Below are 21,078 nucleotides of genomic sequence, written 5' to 3' on the forward strand. Positions count from 1 at the left end.
ACTATCAACAATCAACAGTTGGGCAATCCTATATGATTTTTCCGTATAAAGCATCTTGTATTATTTTATACAGAACATAATAATACCAACAAAAAAAATCATGTATCCAAGATTGAGTTGGGAGGATTTAACTTGATAGCTCTCAGCGGGTAGTCTTAGGTTAATCTGATCTCACATGACGAATTCTTTTTCATGAGATTTATGCATGAATAAAAGAGATGTTTTTCTTACGACAAGGGGAAGGTTCAGCAAAGCAGTAATAGTATCATTGCATTAACAACCCTTTATACCTCTAAATTTTGAAGTACAATCTTTCACTCAATGCACCACCAAATCATCATGAGATCGGGAACAAAAGGGAGACGGAAGAAAGATTAAAGGAAGACTATGTTCATGCAGCAGACATGATGCAATCAATAGCTTGTTTGCAGATCCCTGTCATTGTAGCCTCTGGCCCATAAACCTGCACGCAAACTTAAAAGATCAGTGTATAATTTAATTTAGATCTATACTACGATTATTTCTATAACTCTTGAGAGAGTATCACAGTACCATTTGTCTGCAACCATTCAAATTTGCAAAGTCTCTTATTATTAAGAGATCCCATAAATTGAGATCATGTTTCATCGCCTGACTTAAACTTTTAGATGCGAATGGCAAAGATCAAAAAAAATTTAGGACTAACAAGAAGTATGTATGGCTAGGGCAAGAAAATAGCTATATATATGGCTGAGGGTATTTGTATGCTTTTATCAAGGTGTTTCACCAGATCTAAACCAACGCAGTTGTATGGTTTGTTTCTGGTGTGCCATGGTGCCAGCTGGATTTATAATCAGTTGGCATCAATCAGAAATGTTTTATGATTGTTGTTAATCATGAATAAATTTGTTTGATGAAAAAACTATATATGTATGATCCAAATGACTCGTGAGAAAAGCTTAAAACTTGTTTTTGGCCATCAGAATGTTTGCACAGATTAATAGTTGCAGTGTGTTACCTCAAGAGGAATCCCAATTTCATCACCTAGAGACCTCATTTTTGCAAGACCAGTCTGATAATTTGGACCACCTCGTCTAACATAAATGTGCACCCTTGCAGCCTTTAGCTTGGCCTCCTGCGGATAAATAGTGTAGCTTGTAAATCATGTGAGAATTGTTTAAAGAAGCTGCAATTCATTAAGTCAACCAACCTTCTCTCTCAGAGCCCGGATGATACCATTAAAAGTTGTGGCAACATCAGTAAAGTTGGCTATACCCCCTCCAATGAGAAGCGCTCTCTTGCGGCCATCAGGGTCGGCGGTTGCACACTAGATAGTCCAAAAAGAAACCTCATTGCCTGTATTTATGCTACCTCTTCTAAAGCAGTAGTCTGAAAAAGAAAGCTAATAAGTTCATACATCAAGAACAACTCTAGCATACTGCAAGACCTCCTCCTCGTTTGGAGCACCACTGTACTCTGCATAGTTTCCAAGCTCCAATGCATAACCCAGGTCTCCAACCTAGTGTACATTATATCAGACTTGTCAGCAGATTTTGTATGCCAGTGTTTTGTGAATGCCATCCCTTTCGGAATTGCATATCTTTTGCACTTTGATAAGATGTAGATGTTCTGATCTGGTATGGATGTTGCGATAGTGTAAGCAAAACAAATATTACTTACTGTATCAGCATATATGACACTAGCACCACCACCTGCCACCATGGTCCAAATGCGTCCTTTGGGATTTAAAATGGTGAACTTTAATGAGGCACTAGTCTGAAATGAAACATGTTCGCATGATAAATGAATGCTTTAGGTATAGGACATGGGTACATGAGTAATTAAACCAAAGAAAAGGAGGAAATAAAACCAATCAACCACATGGAAGAAAAGATATTTGAAAAAAAATTGTTATTTGTGAAATTTTGGGAAGAATTGCATTTTGGAAAATATTTGTGGTGTTCACCAGCATATTCTTTTACAAAATAACAAAGAAAAGTATTCCACACTATAACCACACAAGAAACAATACATTTTTCAAACAGAAGAAACTAGTACCAGCAAAAATCATGGATCAATTGAAACCCTCTGAGCTATGTTCCTTTCCATTGGGCTGGTACACAAACATGTCCAATAAACTTCTTAGAATAGACACCTGATCCTAACTTTGACTCAGAAAAAACAGTGACAGTTGAATGTTTAAAAGCAACATCCTGCTTGATATATAACTTTTTGCAGATTAAAAAAATAAATCATCAAAGGAATTTGATCTGCAAGCAACAAACAGATCGCGATAATAACAATATAGAAGTTCATTGGTTCGAACAAAGTTGCAGACAATAATCTACATGGATATGCCGCAATGCTATTTTCACATGTTAAAATCTTTCCTAAAGGTAAGAAACCATGGAAAAGCTTGGATGCAGAGATAGAGAAACTGATGTCATATCCTCCCTCTCTCGACAATTTTGTTGATTACGTCAGAAGGATACAGGACATAAAAATTTATAAGGAACATCGCAGTCCTGTTAATATTAACATTTCTTGTCCTCTTGATCGCAAGATTGATAGACAAAGAATATAAGAGGAATAATGCAACTTTCTTTGTGACCATGGTCATCAACAGTATTCAGTGAATTTGAATGGATAATATTGAACATGTCTTGTCATAGCATGAATGTAGGAAATTAGAAAGTTGGACCCTAAAAATAAAAGGTACGAGGCCATGAGCAAATCTAAGGTACACTAGTGCAAAAATTCACTTGAATAGTATAAAAACTAAATTAAGTGGGGAGTTATCTGCTAATTATGGATTAAACTGGAACTTGCATTTTGGTGTATCCTATTTTGTTGTTTGTCATTCAACCAAGTTCAGATATTCACTTTGTCACTTATAATGCCAATCCAAACAAACAAGCATGTTAAATTTACTGTCATTAACTTTTATCAACATATATCTAACTATTTTCTAATTCATAACACATCCCTCAAACTCATATAAATATCCAGCATTTTCCATGTTCGTAGGCTATATTGTTTGTACTCAGAGCAGAAGGTGTAGAAGGATTCTGTAATTCAAAAAAAAAATGCTGCTTGTTATTTTAGTGTTTACCTACACTATGTGAAACATGACATGGTAAAAATGCAAACTTTGCTACCTTCTCATCAAGTTCATGGATATAGCTTTCTGCGGGGCTCAAGACTCTGCCAAAAGGGAGTGGGAATTCTATGTTACCCCACCTGCAAAACATAACAAAATGAAGAACATAAAGTGATAAAGAGATAGATGTCAGAGATAGTCTTGGCATCAGCAAACTTGAAGCCTAACACCCAATACATACTTGTTGAAATTCTTAAAAGCAGCAGTGTCGTCCAGTTCTCCTCGCATATCCAATGGATATGGTTCTCCATTTACGAAGGTAAATGGGTTCATTTCGATAAAACTGAAGTCCAAGTCTGCGATAGGCACACTCAATTAATCCCATGCCACCAAATATATTAAGATAAAAGCAAATATGAGTGTTCCAAATAAGAAAAACATTATATATCTGTTTCAGGTAAGAAAGATATGTTTTTTGAAGAGAATTCTCTCCATGTCTGTTCAATGGCAATTCTATAGACAGAGGTGATTGGAAAATAGGGCTAATTACATATTAATCACTGTAGTTAGACCTCCTTAGCATTCTGATCCCTAAATTTAAAAAAATTATATTGGAATCCTTATAGTTATGAAGGTGAAACATCTAGGTCCATTTATCCTAACGTCGTCGGTTTTACCAACGGAAACACGAAAATAATGGGCAAAAAAATAATTTCAATGTTTCAGTTGGTGGTGACGGACAGTGGTGACACTAGGGGCCGCGGGTGGCTACTGTGGAAAAGGAGAGCGGCGACGAGGGATGAGAGCCACTTTGCAACTGCGTCGACACCGATATAGTTGTCGAGCAACGAAAGGGTCGCTCTACATCTACATCGACGCCAATGCAGATGCCGAGCAGCCCTTTCGCCGCTCGACAACTTTGTCGACGCAGACGCAGTGAGCGACCCTTTGACCGCTCTGCATCTGCATCGGCATCAATGTTGATGTAGTTGCCCAACAGCGAAAGGGCCAGTTCACATCTGCATCGGCAGCCCTTTCGCCACTTGACAACTATGTCAACGCCGATGCAGATGTAGAGCGGTGAAAGGGCTGCTCGGCAATTGCATCAGCATCAACGTAAATGCAGAGCGACCCTCATCTCTCACTGTTGCTCTCTTCATCCATAGCAATCACTCGCGACCCCCCAGCGGCGTCATTATTTGCCACCACCGACGTTGTTCGTCACAACCAACTGAAACATTAAATTACTTTTTCACTTATTGTTTTTATGTTTCCGTTGATAAAACGGACAGCGTTAGGGTAAATAGATCTAGATGTTTCACTTTCATAACTATAGAGATTCCAATGTAATTTTTTTAAGTACAGGGACTAAAATGCTAATGAGGTTTAACTACAAAGAGTAATCTATAATTAGCCCTAAAAAATATCATAGTTAGTTCCCTTCAATTCACTGACAATTTTATAGACATAGCTAGTAGTTTGTATGTGCTAATTAATCAGCAAATCAGAAAGAAGTGGCACATGTTCCTCATATAATTCTGAGAATATAAAAATATCATCATAAGATTTGTCCTACAAGTATGTCTTCAAACATACCTTGGAACACAGCAAACACACCTCTTATGAAGTCTCCTATTTTTCCTCTAACCTGAGCCATAATCGCAATGAGTTAGCAAGCTGCCAAACTAAAGAAGGCTGAACCATATCAACACTGCTTAGACAGTACAAACTTATAGACAATCAAGAGGTATGTCGATAATATATGTATTTAAGGATCAGGTAGCTGAATCCCATATGTAATGTCCACAAATGAAAGCTAGAAATGATGCCGAGTGCAGAAAGGCAATCGTACCTCGAGAGGAAGAGTTGCGATCAGTGGAGCACATGCCTCAGATGTCATCGGCTTTTCAGTAGGAAGAAATATGGTCTTAACCTTGTCCCAGTTGTCCTCAATTTCAATGCCTCCGCACTCTGAAAAGCTGATGGAGCAGCCAAGCCTCTCGGAGACGATAGAGAGGTAGTACTCTTGGTCATGAGGGACAAATGGCTCGACTATAAATGTACTGATCGGTGCCTTACAGCCTCCCATCTCAACCTACACGCCACCGGAATTGCTTACATTTTAGCGCAGTACAATTTGGAAATCAACAAAAGGATCCAACTTCGATGATAAAACCTCCACTCCAAAGCGTTTCTTGACAAACTCTGCAACCTCGGCCAGATCCAAGTTGAGAGACACCATACCACTCTTGCCGCGCTTCCCGAACAGCATGTCGGGCTTCACGACTAGTTTCATGGACGAGAGCCATGGTTCCTGGTTCACCAACTCCGTGAAGTCCGTCGATTGCGTCACCTTATTCAACCAAACAACAGACTCAAAAGCATTCATCACCACAATAAGTTGACTTCCACATGATGATGATACTGGTGAACTCAAACGAACAACTCCCAAGAATTAGCGATCTAGAATTCAACGAACCGGCGAAAGAAAACCACTAGTAGATGATAAATAAGGTCGCGTTAAACTGTTATTTCCGACTTCGACGCGCGCAATAAAATACAAAAAAAGGATAAGCTCGTGCTTCAGTTTCGAGAAAGAAAGGGATCCGAGGATTCGCGAGCCCAAGAAACATGTCGGATCCCAAGGAAACAAACGAACGAACAAACGAAGGGGAGAGAACAAGGTCCAAAAAGGGAAAACCTCGAGAACCAGATCGACATCGGAAGCCGTGAGTAGTAGGGAAGGAGGAGCTCACCTGGGCGGAGCAGAGCTGGAGATCGATGGCGGCGAGCCGCTTGAGGTGCTGCTTGAGGAGGCGCTTCGAATCGTACTCCCGGATCTTCTTCCTCGCCATCACTTCAAAACGACTGCTTCGGTCGGTCGACGGACGAAGATGGATTCGGAGCTCGGAGTCGGAGAGCAGATCGATCGCCGTGGCTGCGAAGCTGCAGACAGTTGCAATTTATGGCTGGTCGAAGACCAATAGAACGAGGACGACCGCGCAAGATTCCACCAGCGGCGGGGTCGCTGTCGTTGGTTCGCAGAATTCACGAATCTAAAAGCACCGCATATGTGATATCCCTGCGGGCTGTAGTGAGACCCCACGTGTTGCTACCATGTAAGCACCGGGGGGGGGGGAGGTGCGTCCCGAGCTAGTTGTGTACAGCAGTGGTAAGTGGCGCAAAATTCTGTACCGCTGCAGTCACCGTGTAGCCCGACGAACTCGTTCTCCATGATGATTCTGCTTGGCTGCAGTGAAGAGGTCGAAAACGAATTCGACGAGATCTTGAAATGGACAACACAAATGAAGAATCAACAAATTTGAGAACTACTAAATCACAAAAAAAAAATACTTTTTTTTCTAAATGAACTAAAACGGCAAGAGATGGGCGTCCAAGAGCATCACATAAACTTGTACATCAAAAACATGTCATCGTACACTTCTAATTCCAAAAAAAGTTACCACAAGGATAGCTTTTACTTAATAAAGGGCTTTTACATTAAAAGCATCTCATCTTGCAATTCTAGTGACAAAAATACCACAAGGATCGCTCAACTTAAAAACTCTGAATAATCTGAATCCCAGTGTAAAGTGCATTTTTCTTTAGTAGCAACAGCAATAGAATGCAGGTAACCGTACGGTATCAATCAACCACCGAAAGCTCCCTCCCTCGCTTCCTCAAGGTAAAAATCTAAATCCATGGTTTGAGCAGTTTTCCAGTCAACATCACCTGATTCCCCAACCTTAAAAGCCTCCTCCCTAAGTTTGCTCCGGCGGCTCATTTCCATACAAAGATCCGTTGCCTTGGCCTGGTGACATTGGTGACATATCACCTGACAGAGGTAAACCAGGTTCAAATCCTACTACAGGCGCAGGCCCTTGATGCCCAGCCACGGGTTCAGGTTCGACAATACATGGACCTCCGGTTGCAGCTGCAGTTGGAGGTTCAGAACCAGATGTTGCAAAGGGGGCAGTAGCAGCTGCAGGAACTGGGGAGGGTCTGCAGTCCCATCCACTACGCCTCTTAACCCTATCATAACTTCTGCTCTGACTCTGGCTCCTGCTCCTGCTCCGACTTCTTGGTGACCAACTCTTACTCCGGCTCCGGCTGCGGCTCCTGCTACTGCTCCTACTCCTACTTGCACTTCTGCTTCTATCGTAACCCCATGTGCGAACCATCTCCGGGCTACGGCTATAACTTCTTTCCCTACCCCTCTCTCCAAACCCCCTACGACCGTCAGACCGGTTTCGCCCATCCGAGTTAACATATCGGTCGTTAGGACCACGGTCGTGCCGGCCACGACCTCCAGGCCCACCAGGTCCACCAAACCCACGACCTCTAGGTCCACGCCCACCATAGAAATCTTGCCTACCACCACGCCCACTGAAGCCACCAGGAGGACCATCCCTCATGCCACGACCACCTACAGCACTCCACCTGCCACCGCCGCCGCCACCGCCTGAATCCCAACGGTTTATTCCATCACGAGGCCTAGAGAGAAGGGGCCCACCACGACCAGCCATTTCACGGATCTCAGGTGGGACACGCTGGTTTGCACCTTCGAGGACTTTTACAAGATCAGTTGCATACTTCCAGTCCTGATCGGTGAAGAATGTGTATGAAACTCCTGTAGCCCCAGCCCTCCCAGTTCTTCCAATCCTGTGGACATAATCCTCAATCCCTGTAGGAAAATCATAATTGATAACCACCCTGTAACACAATGATGGCAAGATATGAGAGAGGATGTTGGCCACAGATGTCATCCAAAAATATAATGTTACAAATCCCTCATGATTTAGATCATACACGCCAATTCATATATAAGAGATGGATCGAAAGCACAACAAGCAATTCAAGAGAGATCTTAGATGTAACCATGTTATAAGTTATCAAATTAAGAAATTTTGCACTCAACTCCAATAGAAAATTCAGTGCGTAATGGAAAATATTCATGGAATGTGTCAAGCTTCTTGACAATAAATAGAGCTGAACTACTTTCTTTTAAGCAGGCCAGTTAGGTACCTCAATCGTTTGGTCCAGTTGTCCTTTCATATTTCCATTTTCCACACTTCAATAGTAGGATACACCAATAAGAATATCTTGATCACACAAGGAAGCCATTCCAACACTACTGTTCACTAAGTTTCATCATATAGAAGCAGAGTATAACAATGCAATACATTCATTATAGAGAAACAGCGATTAAATTTATTCACTATTATCCTAATGATAGCCAGAACCTAATAGTAGCAGTGAAGGAAACAAGAACAATTCCCACATCTAAACTTCTACTTCTACTATTTGCCTACATATGTAAAAGATATTGATCCATCAAAGGGAACTAGGTTTGACAATTACTTGTCACCGAACCAGACACAAGCAATTGATAAAAGCAACAAAAGCCTGTAACTTAAAATAATTAAAAAATCTCACAAATAATTAAAACTTCTCTCTAAACGTTTCCAGTAACTCAAACTAATGCATCTAAGGATCTTCACCTTGAAAATTTAAAATTAAAAAAATGGAAACTGTTATCGACTAGACAAGAGCCTTACCTGATGTCCTTGATGTCAAGTCCCCTGGCAGCAACATCAGTAGCAACTAAAACTGGTGCCCTTCCAGTGCGAAACTGGTATAGAACATGATCTCTCTCACCCTGAGACTTGTCACCGTGAATGGAAGCAGCACCAAAAGTTCGTCCTATGCTGCGGGCCAGCTGGTCACACTGCCTTTTTGTGGAGCAGAAAATGATGACCTTGGATCCACGTTCTTGAGTTCTAAGAATCTGCTCTAGGCGTCTTTGTTTATCCATCTGGGTGACCACCTCCACATGCTGAATGTTCAAAACTAAAAGTGAACTTCAATACTAATAAAACAAGAGACGAGGAAAAGGTAACATGAACAAACATGACAAGTAAAAGAAATTCTCATCAGCGCAGATAGGCTAAAAGCAAGATATCCACAAACAATTAAGAAAAATTATATTTGTAGGAAAATCAACAAGTAATCCAGTATGACAATTATATTCAAAGCAGAACACATTTGAACACATCTGATACAGTGGAAAAACGTAAGTGAAATATATAAAAGTGGAAAAGTAATCCCGTCTCTTGACAATTACTCATAAGTATATTTCTACAATTCTCTACTGGAATAAGACAATTTAAATAAGCAGCAGATGAAACAAATAAAACATGTAGTTCATACAATTACCTGTGTGATGGACTTGTTCGCAACAAGCTCGTCAACACTGCCAATGTTAACCTGAACAGGATTCCTCAGTAGATCACTGGCTATTTTTCTCACTTCCTTTGGCCAAGTTGCTGTATACATGAGAGTTTGCCTTTGTGGAGGGATCTCATTCACAATCTTCCGAATCTGGGGCTCAAAACCCATATCAAGCATGCGATCTGCTTCATCAAGGACCAGCAAAGAAACTTGACAAAAGCTAATCTTCTTCATCTCAAGAAAATCATTGAGGCGACCAGGTGTTGCGATTACAATATCTGCTCCTCGTTCAATTTCTTTAAGTTGAGGCCCTTTTGGAGCTCCTCCATACAGACACTAAAAAAATATAATGTCAGAAAAAATCAATAACCAAAGGCATCATATATTAAAAATGAAAAGATGCAAGAACTTATTCATTATTTAGTAACATCAAAGAATTTAACAATAGAATAACTGTCATACTGTAATAATAGCTCATGGTTCCTGACCCTCCTACTCTATTTCAGAGAGAAAACTCATACTCAGAAGCTAGATCTATCAAACAAGTTGATTTATGAGAACTTTAGGCCAGGTAACTATACAAGTATAAGGTAACATGAAATAGTTGCATGAACAAAAGGCTACTGCTAGAACATGCAATATGGTTCATGTAGTCTAGCAAACTTCTAAGCAATCATCACAATACTTTCTGCTCATCTTGCAGTTAAGCCTTGCATTTAATAATGGACCTTACCAACAATCAACCACAAAATGTTAACATCATCGAGATACCCTTAGAGTCCATTTGACCCGAAAATGGAGATAATAATGCAACAAATCAGGACTTACAGTGCAAGATATCCTCGAAGAACGGCCAAATTTAAAAGCCTCATCTTGTATTTGTGAAGCAAGCTCACGAGTTGGAGCCAAAACCAACACGGTTGGACCAAATTGAGGATTATTTCGACATCGTCTCAGATGAATAAATGCAGGAATAAGATATCCTAGGGTCTTCCCTGAACCAGTTTTGGCAATGGCAACTATGTCCCTTTTCAGTAGAGCAACTGGCCATGTTTGTGCTTGTATAGGTGTTGGAGATGAAAATCCAGCCAGATGCATCTGAAAAGCAATCAAGACAAAAAATATGTCAACCAAGCACTAGAATGTAATAATAACAATAAGAAAATAACTCAATCATATTATACAAATCAATGATACATACATGCCATCTACTTACCAGCATTTACTGGTTTAACATCATTATACTCATGTTCGGCGTGCCAACCAAAACAAAGTAACACTAACGTATTAAACTTTTTTATATTTTTCATTGAAAGATATGGATCTATTTCTAACAACTACACAAGTCGTATGCTTTTGTCAATATGAAAAAATACTACTCATACAGTAAACCCAAACCCCCCCACCCCCCTCCCCCCTCACAAAAAAAAGGTCATTCCATAGAACATGATGTTCCTTAATTCTATTAAATGAGTATTGTTAATGCATTCCTTTCTATAGTGCACCATATACATTTTTCCAAAACCCAGTTCATAAAAGATATGAATGTAATTCTTGCAGTCTTTCCTTGCTCTTGTATGGCTTTGATTGTAGGATCTCCCATGAGATCTACTGGATTGTAATATTGAGGGAAGCAGAGTTCCCTTCTTGGTTTTCTAACCAAAAGATCTAAACTTCTTGTTGGTAATCATTTTTGACCAAGTAAGATCATAGTCAGGTGTCCATAATCAACCTCCTATGATCACTAACGAGGCCCAATTGTTGAGTCTAACTCCAAGACACTAGTATCCAAAGTTTTTAGTCCAACTTTTAACTTCTTGTTGGTTTTAGTGGGCAAAAATGGAAGGCTTCAAAGATGCAAATCACACATTTCCACACTATGAACACTCTGCACCAAGGTTTAAAATCTCAGTCTGATACTGATACAGTTCTGGCATGGCCCCAACATACCAAAACTCAGCAAGTCAGGAGTGCTTGAACCAAGAGAAAGAGTAAGAGAAAAGAGGAGGGAAAGGTAAAAGGCAGATGAGGAGGAAGAGAACTGGAGAAGGGGGAAGAGGGGAGGAGAAGGAAAAGGTGAGGAGTAAGTGGAGATGGAAGGAGGAGGAGGCAATGAAAGAGGTGAAAGGAGGAACAGGAGAGGTGAAGAACACGGAGAAAGAGAGAGGCGGAGGAGGAGAAGAAGGTAAGGAGGCAGAGGAAGAAGTGATGGTAGTGGCAACGACAGAGAAGGACAAAGACGACTCTGTGGAGTGATGAATGATGATGATGATGCAGTGGGGCAACATCAACAATGTGGCGGGGAGTAGGGTAGAGAGAAATATGTGAAATAGACTGAGAAAAAAAAGGGGGCGAGAAAAGAAGCATCGAAGGAGAGCAAAAATAAAAGCAGAAAACAAAAGAAAAAGAGTTAACAAAAGCTGTCAAAAAATTAATAAGGGTACCAAGTGGTATGCCCGATATGGGAATCATACCATGTGGCAAGCCTAGTTTTAAACCAAACAGAGCAAAATCACTGTGTCCACATGCCTGAACCAGGTCAAACCGACAAATACCAATCGACACAGCCCAGTCAAACTGGTTTTTCAATAATTACTATGCACAACTACAACCAATGAAGAAGGGTCAGTCTTGTTTCTATCATATATTAACATGTCCATTAGATAAGAAGTTTGTCCATTAATGGGGGGTGTAAAAGAATTTTATACACACTGCAAGCATTTGTCCCATTTATTTAGTTTTCAAGACCAGCATTATGATCACAATAATACAATCTGATTATATCAGCAAGTCCCTATATGATTGGCCGATTTCTCTGTCTAAACACCGACTCTGGCTGGCTTCTGATGGCCAATGGACAATATCTAATGAGAAGAAAGGAGGACAAGAATAAGAAAGGAGGAAACATAATAACATTGTTGGTGAACTCAAGATTTGGGCCATAGGGTAACACAAACTTGCAGTCCAAACCACCTTAGACAAGCTAGACCCAAAGAAATAACCAAAACCAAACCCAAGTAAGGTTACTTAACTTTTGTATTCGGACTTAGATAAATAAATAAGAATTGAGTATCTGTTAAGAATTCTAAATAGCACATTTTTTTACTCTCTTTAGATGAATCTCTGGCTCACCCATGATCATTGTCCTCAGTTTATAAAAAAAAAAGTACAGATTTCACCCATACTGCAAGTTGTGTCACAAAATGAAGGCATCCTTTCTTTTTCAAATCTGGGTTTACAGTGTCATCAATCTGAATCTCACAGTATAATGACTCTGACAATACACATTAAAAACATACCAGATAGTATGTTCCTTTTTCCACAGTTGCTTGTTTGCTAATTCAAGATATAAATGATGAAAAAAGACCACTTCAAAATTGACCCTTCATCATCACCAATGTAACTTTTAGCTCTAACAAGATGTTAAACATATGAAACATGTACTAAAAGCAGTAGCAAGCATAGATTACAAACTCATAATTGACATAATCTATTACCAACATTACATTGACTCCTATGTTAAAGCTTACCACAAACAAGCTACTAATGGACATGTCAATCTTATAATTGGCATACATATAATATATGTATAATCCTTAAAAGCTAATGTTTCCCTATGTGTTAGGATCTTATGAGCCTATGATCTGAGATTCTGAACCTTCATCCTAACTAAGAATGCGAGTTTGGCAATATTACATAAGAAAAGGAGATGGTGGAGGAGGATACAAGGTGGAGGAGAAGGGAGATATTGACTCACCACCAGAGCCAAAAATCACCAACAGAAGCCTTTGATGCCTCCACCTTCTGCTTCTACCACTGATGAGAACGAAGTATTGGTGACCCTCCCAAAACCTAAATCTCATGCACCCTAATCTAGAAAAAGGTGCCAAAGATTCATTCCAATAACTCACCCGTTTTGACAAGGTTCTCTAAAAATACAAGGGCCCCATGTGTCATACATGTTTTTTAAAAAACCAACAAAAGAATGAGCAAGTTCTGGGGACGAAACTGAGCAATATGAAACAATAACCACAGAAAAATTATAAATATTAAAAAACTATTTTTATTTTTTTAAATTTGTTCCAAACTCTTAACAGTGTAATTTGAACATTTTAATAAGTTCTAAAATGTCATAACAAAGCAATATTTCCTATGTCTCTTTTTTTATTTTCATTTTCTATAATTATTTGAATTTTTCTATTTGCAATGTGATTTTTAATTTTTGGTTTCCAATTATTTTCTAGACAATTATGATCCTATCAATTAATCAGTTGATCCACCTGATCCCAACCATATCATTACTAACTGATCCTGCTACAAGTGAAAAAAAATAAAGTGATTGAAAGGTAAAATGACACAATGCAACGAGCCAAAAACAAAAAACGCTCTTCATCCAAAAAGCAAAAAACCAGACACAAGGTTTCCTTTCTCATGATATCATCCATACAGAGTAGTATATACTAGTATGAGAGCAGAACATTTAAAAACTGATAGCCCAGTCTTAGGTAAAATTATCAAATATCAAGGTCCAATACGAAATTTATAAAAAAAGTATAAACAGATCATGACCATTATGTGTCACATAGGTTCAAGGCCTAAAACCAGTTTGCCAGCACAAGTGATCTAGCCCAGATTGCATAATCTAATCACTTGAAGCGACCATGAAAGGAAAGGAAAGTCACAAACAAGAGTACACTCTTCTGTTCTTTCTATCTGTTTTCATTTTGGTCATTTTGAATTGTCGTGGTGCTTGAATACTCTTTCCTGTCTTCTTCTTCAACCAGTAAACAAAATTTTAACCATCCAATCCAATTAGTGACCAAAAAGGTCCATGAAAGGAAAGAAAAGTCACAAACAAGAGTCGTACACTCCTCTTCTTTGTCTGTTTTCGTTTTGGTCATTTTGAATTGTCGTGGTGCTTTAATTCTCTTTCCTGTTTCCTTTTTTTAATTTCTCAACCAGTAAACAAAATTTCAACCATCCAATCCAATTAGCAACCAAAAAGATCCAATATTTGAAAAGGGAAGTTCTTGGCTTGGCAATAACAGCAAAACCAAGAAGGAAAATAGAACTGCATGTTTTTTGGCAAAAAAAAGAGACAACATAGGACTGGCACCCCAACAAGTGAGCAGTAGCAATGTAGTCAAGTATTCAGTAAGAAGCAGGGTTAACAATGATTACATATGGATTAAATAGTAAATCATATATATCTGTATCCACTTCTAACCAAGAAAAATGAATTTGGATATAGATATCAAATGGACACTATATTTTTTTAACCAAATTTGTTTAACAAAGTTGGAGATGCAAACAGGGTATATGACAGATGAATTCAAATGAAATTTTAGGCAGATGCAGATGTGAATATTATATGAATCTTGTTTAACAAGAAACAAATAATCAATAACTTTTTTTTCTTAGGTTAATACAAATATATTCAACACTTTCAGGTACACTTAGATATTCAGATCATGGTTTATATACTGGTCCAATATGAACCAATGGATCGGGATGGTACCACCTCACCAACTATACCACCCAGTATCATTGAATAAAATAATAAAATTCTATATCATATCAAGCTATACACTGTGACACTGATACTTGGCCCAAACAACAAATAATGATTGTACATGTTGGTCCAACCAGTATATCATTAAAACTTAACTAATTTCTGTATACATATCCAGAGGACATCAGACAGCCAGATTCACATATCTATATATACATACGACAACACACAATCATATCCAGCATAAATCTGATACAGAAATAGATTTGGATAGATGAAACTGACAAGCTTTCACGCCTCATAGGAAGACATGTCCACCTATACTGCTCTAAGAAGCAAATTAAACAGCAGTCATAACAGTAAGAATCAGCAGGTAACCCCTTCTTTAAAGTGATAAGAATCAACTAGCAGGAACAAAGTGAGCTTCCCATTTATTCTCAAGGAAAAGGTTAAAGAACAGGAAACAACAAATATTTGGAGCAACTTAAATAGATAGAGCCATTGAAACAAAAAGTTATATTACCTCCCGAAGAATCTCTGGAGGAAAGCCAGTGGCTTCAAATGTCATAAATGGTGGAGGAACATCGTTGCCCTAAGAAAATAGCAAACACTGTTTACTGATGCCATGCAATAATAAGGTATCAAGCTAAGAGGGAAAAATCATTCAGTACAGATAATAAATGATAGTAAGCTGGCACTAAGTTAAATCCCAACTAGTCTACCTGATCCAAATTTCCAAAACCTGAAATAATCGTATAAAAGAGAAGTCGCTGCTCTTTCATTACTTTTGCCTTGCATAAAGAATATTCCACAAGCTTATATCAATGCAAATGATATTTTAATGCATGACGTTGACAACTGTTATATTTACCCAATTTGAATATTCCTCTGTACCATGGAACAGTCTTTAAAACATGTATATTGTATGTTTATAGGCCATGTCATATCCATAGGTTCTCGCAACAACTCAAAAGCATCAGCTCAATACAATTCAAAAGCGTCAACTACCTTACATTCAATTGTTATAAAATGTAGTATGACATCATTCCTTACCATTGCAGTAACTTCATGGTGCTGCCGATATGCATCAGCTGCAGAAACATCTGAAAAATCTGATGAGCCAAACCCTACTTGTGATGGTCCCAAGATACCTGAATTAGGAAAGGCAGAACGACCATACATATTTGGCAGTGCATGTTGTGGACCCATACTCATTCCGCCTGAAAGACTAGGTAGGTCAAACTGGGGTCGGATACCTCCATCCTGGTACAGGATAACACTTATGAGTCACCAGGATCAACAATCTGATTAGCTTAGCAAACTTATCTTTCATAATAAGGAAAAAAATAAATACATCTAACAGTATCACAGCATGAGATTGTTATGTCACATATATCAGATCCCTACCAGTTCTCACATCAAGCACAAGATCCTATTTATGTAAATTTGTAGCCAGATTATTGTCACCCTTCAGACCTGTTCCTGTACAATGTTTTTGAAGCTAAATTCTATGATCATATTTTGCATATTGTGCATCAAATTTATAACTCTCAGCCAGAAAACTTCGTCCTCCACATCCTTCCACACGATTTCATCCAAATATAATTTTTTACTACTTTGCATGCTTTCGATGACAGTTAAAGAGCCATCAGCTACTCCAGTCAAGTCCCATGAAAGCTTTTACAACATATCAAATATGCTCTGGCAACAGCCCAATTTAGTAAGTTATATGACCCTAACCCAATGATCAGCTGATCCCAAACAATCCAAGCCAATCTCGGGGAATCCTAATTCAAATTTAGCCCAACCCAAGCTCATTTTATTGGTCCCCGATAAGGGATTCTCCAGCCAAGGATAGCAATATGCCAAATCCCTCATCATAATCAGGCACTGAACAAGAATCTTTTTCTTTGAGGTAGCCAAGTTGTCAAAGTGTACAATTAATTCAGTATTAAAAAAGTTTGTGCAAACTATATATTAGATAATAGAGTAGAAATCATTGAACAATTCTGATACAACAAATGAGGATAGTTTCTTAACTATTTGATTCTTCCTATCCCTTTGTAGCAATTAATCTCAGTGGAGGATAGTTTAAATAATTTCAGTAGATCTTCGTCAGGAAACAACAAATGAGGGAAGTGAACATTTCAAGCAAGTATTCATCTGGAGTTTAACAAATCAGGACCAATCATGTAAATTAGATCTTGAATACTGGAAATCTCAGGAAGGTGAGAAAAACTACCCATAATGGAAACCAACTAATTTATAGATAACCTCTTTCTCAAATGGATGGTTAAACATGCTGTCAGTCAATCACTGAATGTTCAGTGACATGATACCATATGTAGTCCACCATTAAGGGTTAAAAATTATAAAATGTCACGATGATATAGATGTAATGAAATTAATAGAAAAAAATGTAATGACTCAGAAGCCTTACACATAATTCATGGCAGAATCAACTCATAGATGACAAAATAAATTAATTGACATTGATATTATTATAATGCAAAAGCAGAAACAGAATCCAGGAGTTCCACCTAATTAGTAATGTGTATACAAGCACATTCAAATGATACAGTTGGATGCATGTGAAGCATGGTCTGGAAAAAAATAACCTAAAGAGTGCAAGAAGGGACATTTGGTATTCTTCAAAATATATTCCAGAAGGATATAAAACAAACTCGCAGAATTACCACAAAAACATATAACCAATTTTAAAGTATTTAAAAACTAATGGGGAAAAGCAAATAAAAGGCTTCACAAAAATAACCGATATTCTCAAGAATAACAAGAAACTAATAAAAGACTCGTGAGAATTGTCCTATTTTCATCTTTGTTTCAGAAAGAGAGGCCAGACAATTCATTGATTAAATGAAATAATGCTGAATCCTTTTGCGCAATCATTTTTCTTTTGTGCATTTAGCAACTAAATGATGTATCCTAATGTGTATTACTCTAGTTATCAGAAAAAATATATATTGTATTACTCTGTTCAGATATGAAATAAAAGAAAATGTATGAAAAAAAAAAGTAAAGCATACAGGCTGTCTTTGTGGAAGGGGAATAGCAGCGAGCTTTGGTTGATGAGGATACATCATCGGTCTTTCCATTCTGCTAGAAGGATAAAATTCATGTTCATCCTCATCATACGCAACTTTTCCTCCAATGGGAGGATGAACCACTGGATGCCCCATTGGACTGGGGACAGCAGAGCCTGCTTGCTGTTGTTTACCGTAGCTTGTATCTATTCCCACCTGACTTGATGAAACATTTTGCACAGATCCACCAAGTTGATTAGGTGACTGAGGTGGTCGGCCACCCACTGATGGAATGCTGACCTGAGGAACTAAACCTGGCAGGTGATGACTAGAAGATGCAATGCCAGATGAAGAAAGGGAACCCTGTTTCCCCTCTTGATGCAGTGCATCCTCCACCCAGGGGAATCTGGGTTGCTGTCCTTGTGGCTGTTGCACTAGTTGGCTTCCAGCCTGAAGGCCCTGTGACTGGCGACCTTGCTGTTGTCCAACTTGTAGACCATGGTGGGTTTGCTGAGACAAAATTGGAAGCCCCTGTGATAGTGGGATCTGCAGCCCATGTGTTTGCTGACCTTGCTGATTCAAGGTCAGAGACTCCTTCGGATGTTGCTGATTCGGGATTTGCAAACTTTGTGGTTGTTGCCCCGGCTGATATGTCATTTGTGGTCCTTGAGGTTCTTGTCCCTGCTGATGAGAAAATTGAAATCCCTGTTGTTGTTGAACCTGGGAAGACGGCAGTAATGGCCCTTGAAGATAAGAAACATGCTGGTATGGAGCATGCTGAGACTGAATTTGCATGTACTGTCGAGATGTTTGCTGCTGTGTCATCTGCTGATTTGTAGAATGGTGTGGCTGCTGAATTGGTATTTGCTGGGCATTTGGTAGCAGTGCTTGGGGGCCAGGCTGCTGACCTGGAAGTTGTTGACTCGATTGTTGCTGCTGCTGTTGAAATAAGTGTTGGCTGGGCTGTTGCTGCTGCTGTGCTGGAAGGGCAGCTTGCTGAACAATCTGCTGGGTGCCTTGCTGCAAGGCAGTGCCATTGGGAGGGAGGTTACCAGCCATGGGAATTGGGGCCAACTTTGGCACAGAAGCTGAGGGGGGAGGACCAGGTGGCAGCGGAGGTACCGACGAAGCAGGTCTCTCATACTGTGTGATATTAGTTTCTGGATTCCAGTAGTAAAGAAGGCCAGTATTACCATCGACTAAACCTTTCCACGGCTTTGGGAGTGTTGGGTCGTCAGGGGCATAATGTGGACCCAGTGAACCTGCAGCCGCCTCAGCTGTTGCCATGCCAAAAGCTTGACTAAATTCCAGCTTCGGAACTGTCAAACCCCAAATTGTTTTCTGACAATGAAAAACATCTCTTCAATGCTTGTATTCAACTCCTAAACACAAAAAAAATCAATAAGCAACTTTTCATTGTGAAACTAAATAAATTAGACCAGCCCAAAAGCCAGAATACCATGATTTTATATCTTCCCTGTAACGAGAAAAAAAAAATCATATTGAAGTGGCTGCTCAAAAACAAACAAAAATAAGATGACTTGTTCTTCTGAGATCAACCGAAGACCAACATTCTCATATTTTGTACATGCATGAAAATAGATCCTAATTTCCAGCCATGTATGATGGAAGGGAAGAATTTTGTCCGACCGGACCACTTATGAAAACCTATCATCTCCCCTTTCAAGACTATATCAACTCCAAACTGCGGAAAAAAAATCAAGAAACGGAAATCAAACAAAGCAAAACGTTCAGAAACTGAACTCAACATTCCAGATAGCAGCATGGACGCACGCACATGATGAAACGAAAACAAATATTACCAGAACACCGGATTTCCTAAACCATATCGGGTCATTCTAAAAGCATAGACAAACAAATGGGACTCTTAACGCGCTTTGCCTCCCATCACCGAAGTTTCGGTGATTCTTAAACCCAAGTAACAGCGTCATAACCAAGTAAAGAACTACACACTCAAAAGCCCTAAATTTCTCGCATGAAACCAAGCGGGAACCATCAAAACCCTAAAACCACAAAACAAAGAGACAAATAACGACATGGAAAAGCTCGAATGCGAAGACGGAGATGGTCACCTCGACAGACGCGCGTCGTGGACTCAGCCCCCGACCTCCCCTTCGTCCTCTGGGTTTCCTCTCCGAGAAGAGACGCGACGGAGTAAGAAATGAGAGGACACGGTACCGGAACAAAAGAAAACCCTAACGCGAGTCGACTTCTTTTGCCTCTTGCCCTCTCTCTTTTTCGTGTTATAGAAAATGGACCCACGTCCACGTAACGAGTTCGGACGCGCCGCCTCCAGGAGACGGAGGTCGTGACTCCTGATGCTAAACGCTAGTCGGATCAATGCATCAATTGGTCAAGTGACGTGTTTAATTAATGATATTTTAATGTATACTTAATTTAAAAAATATATATGATATTTTATCTCCTCCGGTGTTAACTTTTACGAAGAATGATTTTCTACTTGGGGGGTGCCTCTCCTATCGATTTAATAAAAAATATCCTTCACTTTCATCGATATATTTATTTATTTTATTTATTTACATATATTTATTATTATTATTATTATTATTATTATTATTATTATTATATATATATATATATGTATGTATATATATATATAATATATATATGTGTACACACACACATATATATATATATATACATATATATACATATATATATGTATATATATGTATATATATATACATATATGTATATATATATATGTATATATATATATATGTATATATATATATACATATATACATATATATACATATATATATATATATGTATATATATATATATATGTGTGTGTACATATATATATATATATATATATATATATATATATATATATATATATATGCATATATATGTGCATATATATATACATATATATGCACATATATATACATATATATATATATATATATATATATATAGACATATATATATATAATTATAAAAATCATAATTATGTTGAATATTTTTTAATGATAAAAATTAAAATCAAATAATAATATATCAAAAATATGATGCATATCTTTAGATATCATGTGTCTTTGATCTATAGGTACAAAAGCTATAGCAATATCAATTTATAAGAACTAGACTCTTCTTCTCATTTTTAGATCGTTATCAATCAATTAGAGACTAAAAAAAATTAAAAATAAATCTATAAGTGATCATTT

General features: G+C 38.4%; 2 protein-coding genes across 3 annotated transcripts; both read right to left on the bottom strand.

Annotated features, from left to right (window-relative positions):
• Positions 1-244: 244 nt before the first annotated feature.
• LOC135628760 (ATP-citrate synthase alpha chain protein 2-like) lies at positions 245-6,064 on the bottom strand. The gene is made up of 11 exons (XM_065135654.1): positions 5,836-6,064; positions 5,256-5,432; positions 4,932-5,174; positions 4,676-4,727; positions 3,321-3,435; positions 3,138-3,219; positions 1,660-1,755; positions 1,397-1,498; positions 1,190-1,306; positions 998-1,114; positions 245-463 (listed from the first exon to the last, which is right to left on the bottom strand). Exons 1-11 carry the CDS (start codon positions 5,932-5,934, stop codon positions 392-394), a joined length of 1,272 nt encoding a protein of 423 aa, XP_064991726.1. The 5' UTR covers positions 5,935-6,064; the 3' UTR covers positions 245-391.
• A 402-nt stretch (positions 6,065-6,466) lies between these two features.
• Positions 6,467-20,113, bottom strand: LOC135628759 (DEAD-box ATP-dependent RNA helicase 46-like). Of its 2 annotated transcripts, none has more exons than XM_065135652.1 (8): positions 19,957-20,113; positions 17,867-19,245; positions 15,876-16,085; positions 15,346-15,414; positions 10,139-10,408; positions 9,296-9,646; positions 8,638-8,915; positions 6,467-7,792 (listed from the first exon to the last, which is right to left on the bottom strand). In XM_065135652.1, the coding sequence occupies exons 2-8, from the start codon at positions 19,148-19,150 to the stop codon at positions 6,841-6,843; spliced, it is 3,414 nt and encodes a 1,137-aa protein (XP_064991724.1). In that variant the 5' UTR covers positions 19,151-19,245; positions 19,957-20,113; the 3' UTR covers positions 6,467-6,840. The 2 variants fall into 2 exon arrangements, with proteins under 2 accessions (XP_064991724.1, XP_064991725.1); XM_065135653.1 differs by having other exon boundaries at positions 17,867-19,204; positions 19,957-20,105.
• Between the last annotated feature and the right edge of the window lie 965 nt (positions 20,114-21,078).

The sequence above is a fragment of the Musa acuminata genome, chromosome BXJ3-1 (assembly GCF_036884655.1).
Source record: "Musa acuminata AAA Group cultivar baxijiao chromosome BXJ3-1, Cavendish_Baxijiao_AAA, whole genome shotgun sequence".
NCBI lineage: Eukaryota > Viridiplantae > Streptophyta > Magnoliopsida > Zingiberales > Musaceae > Musa > Musa acuminata.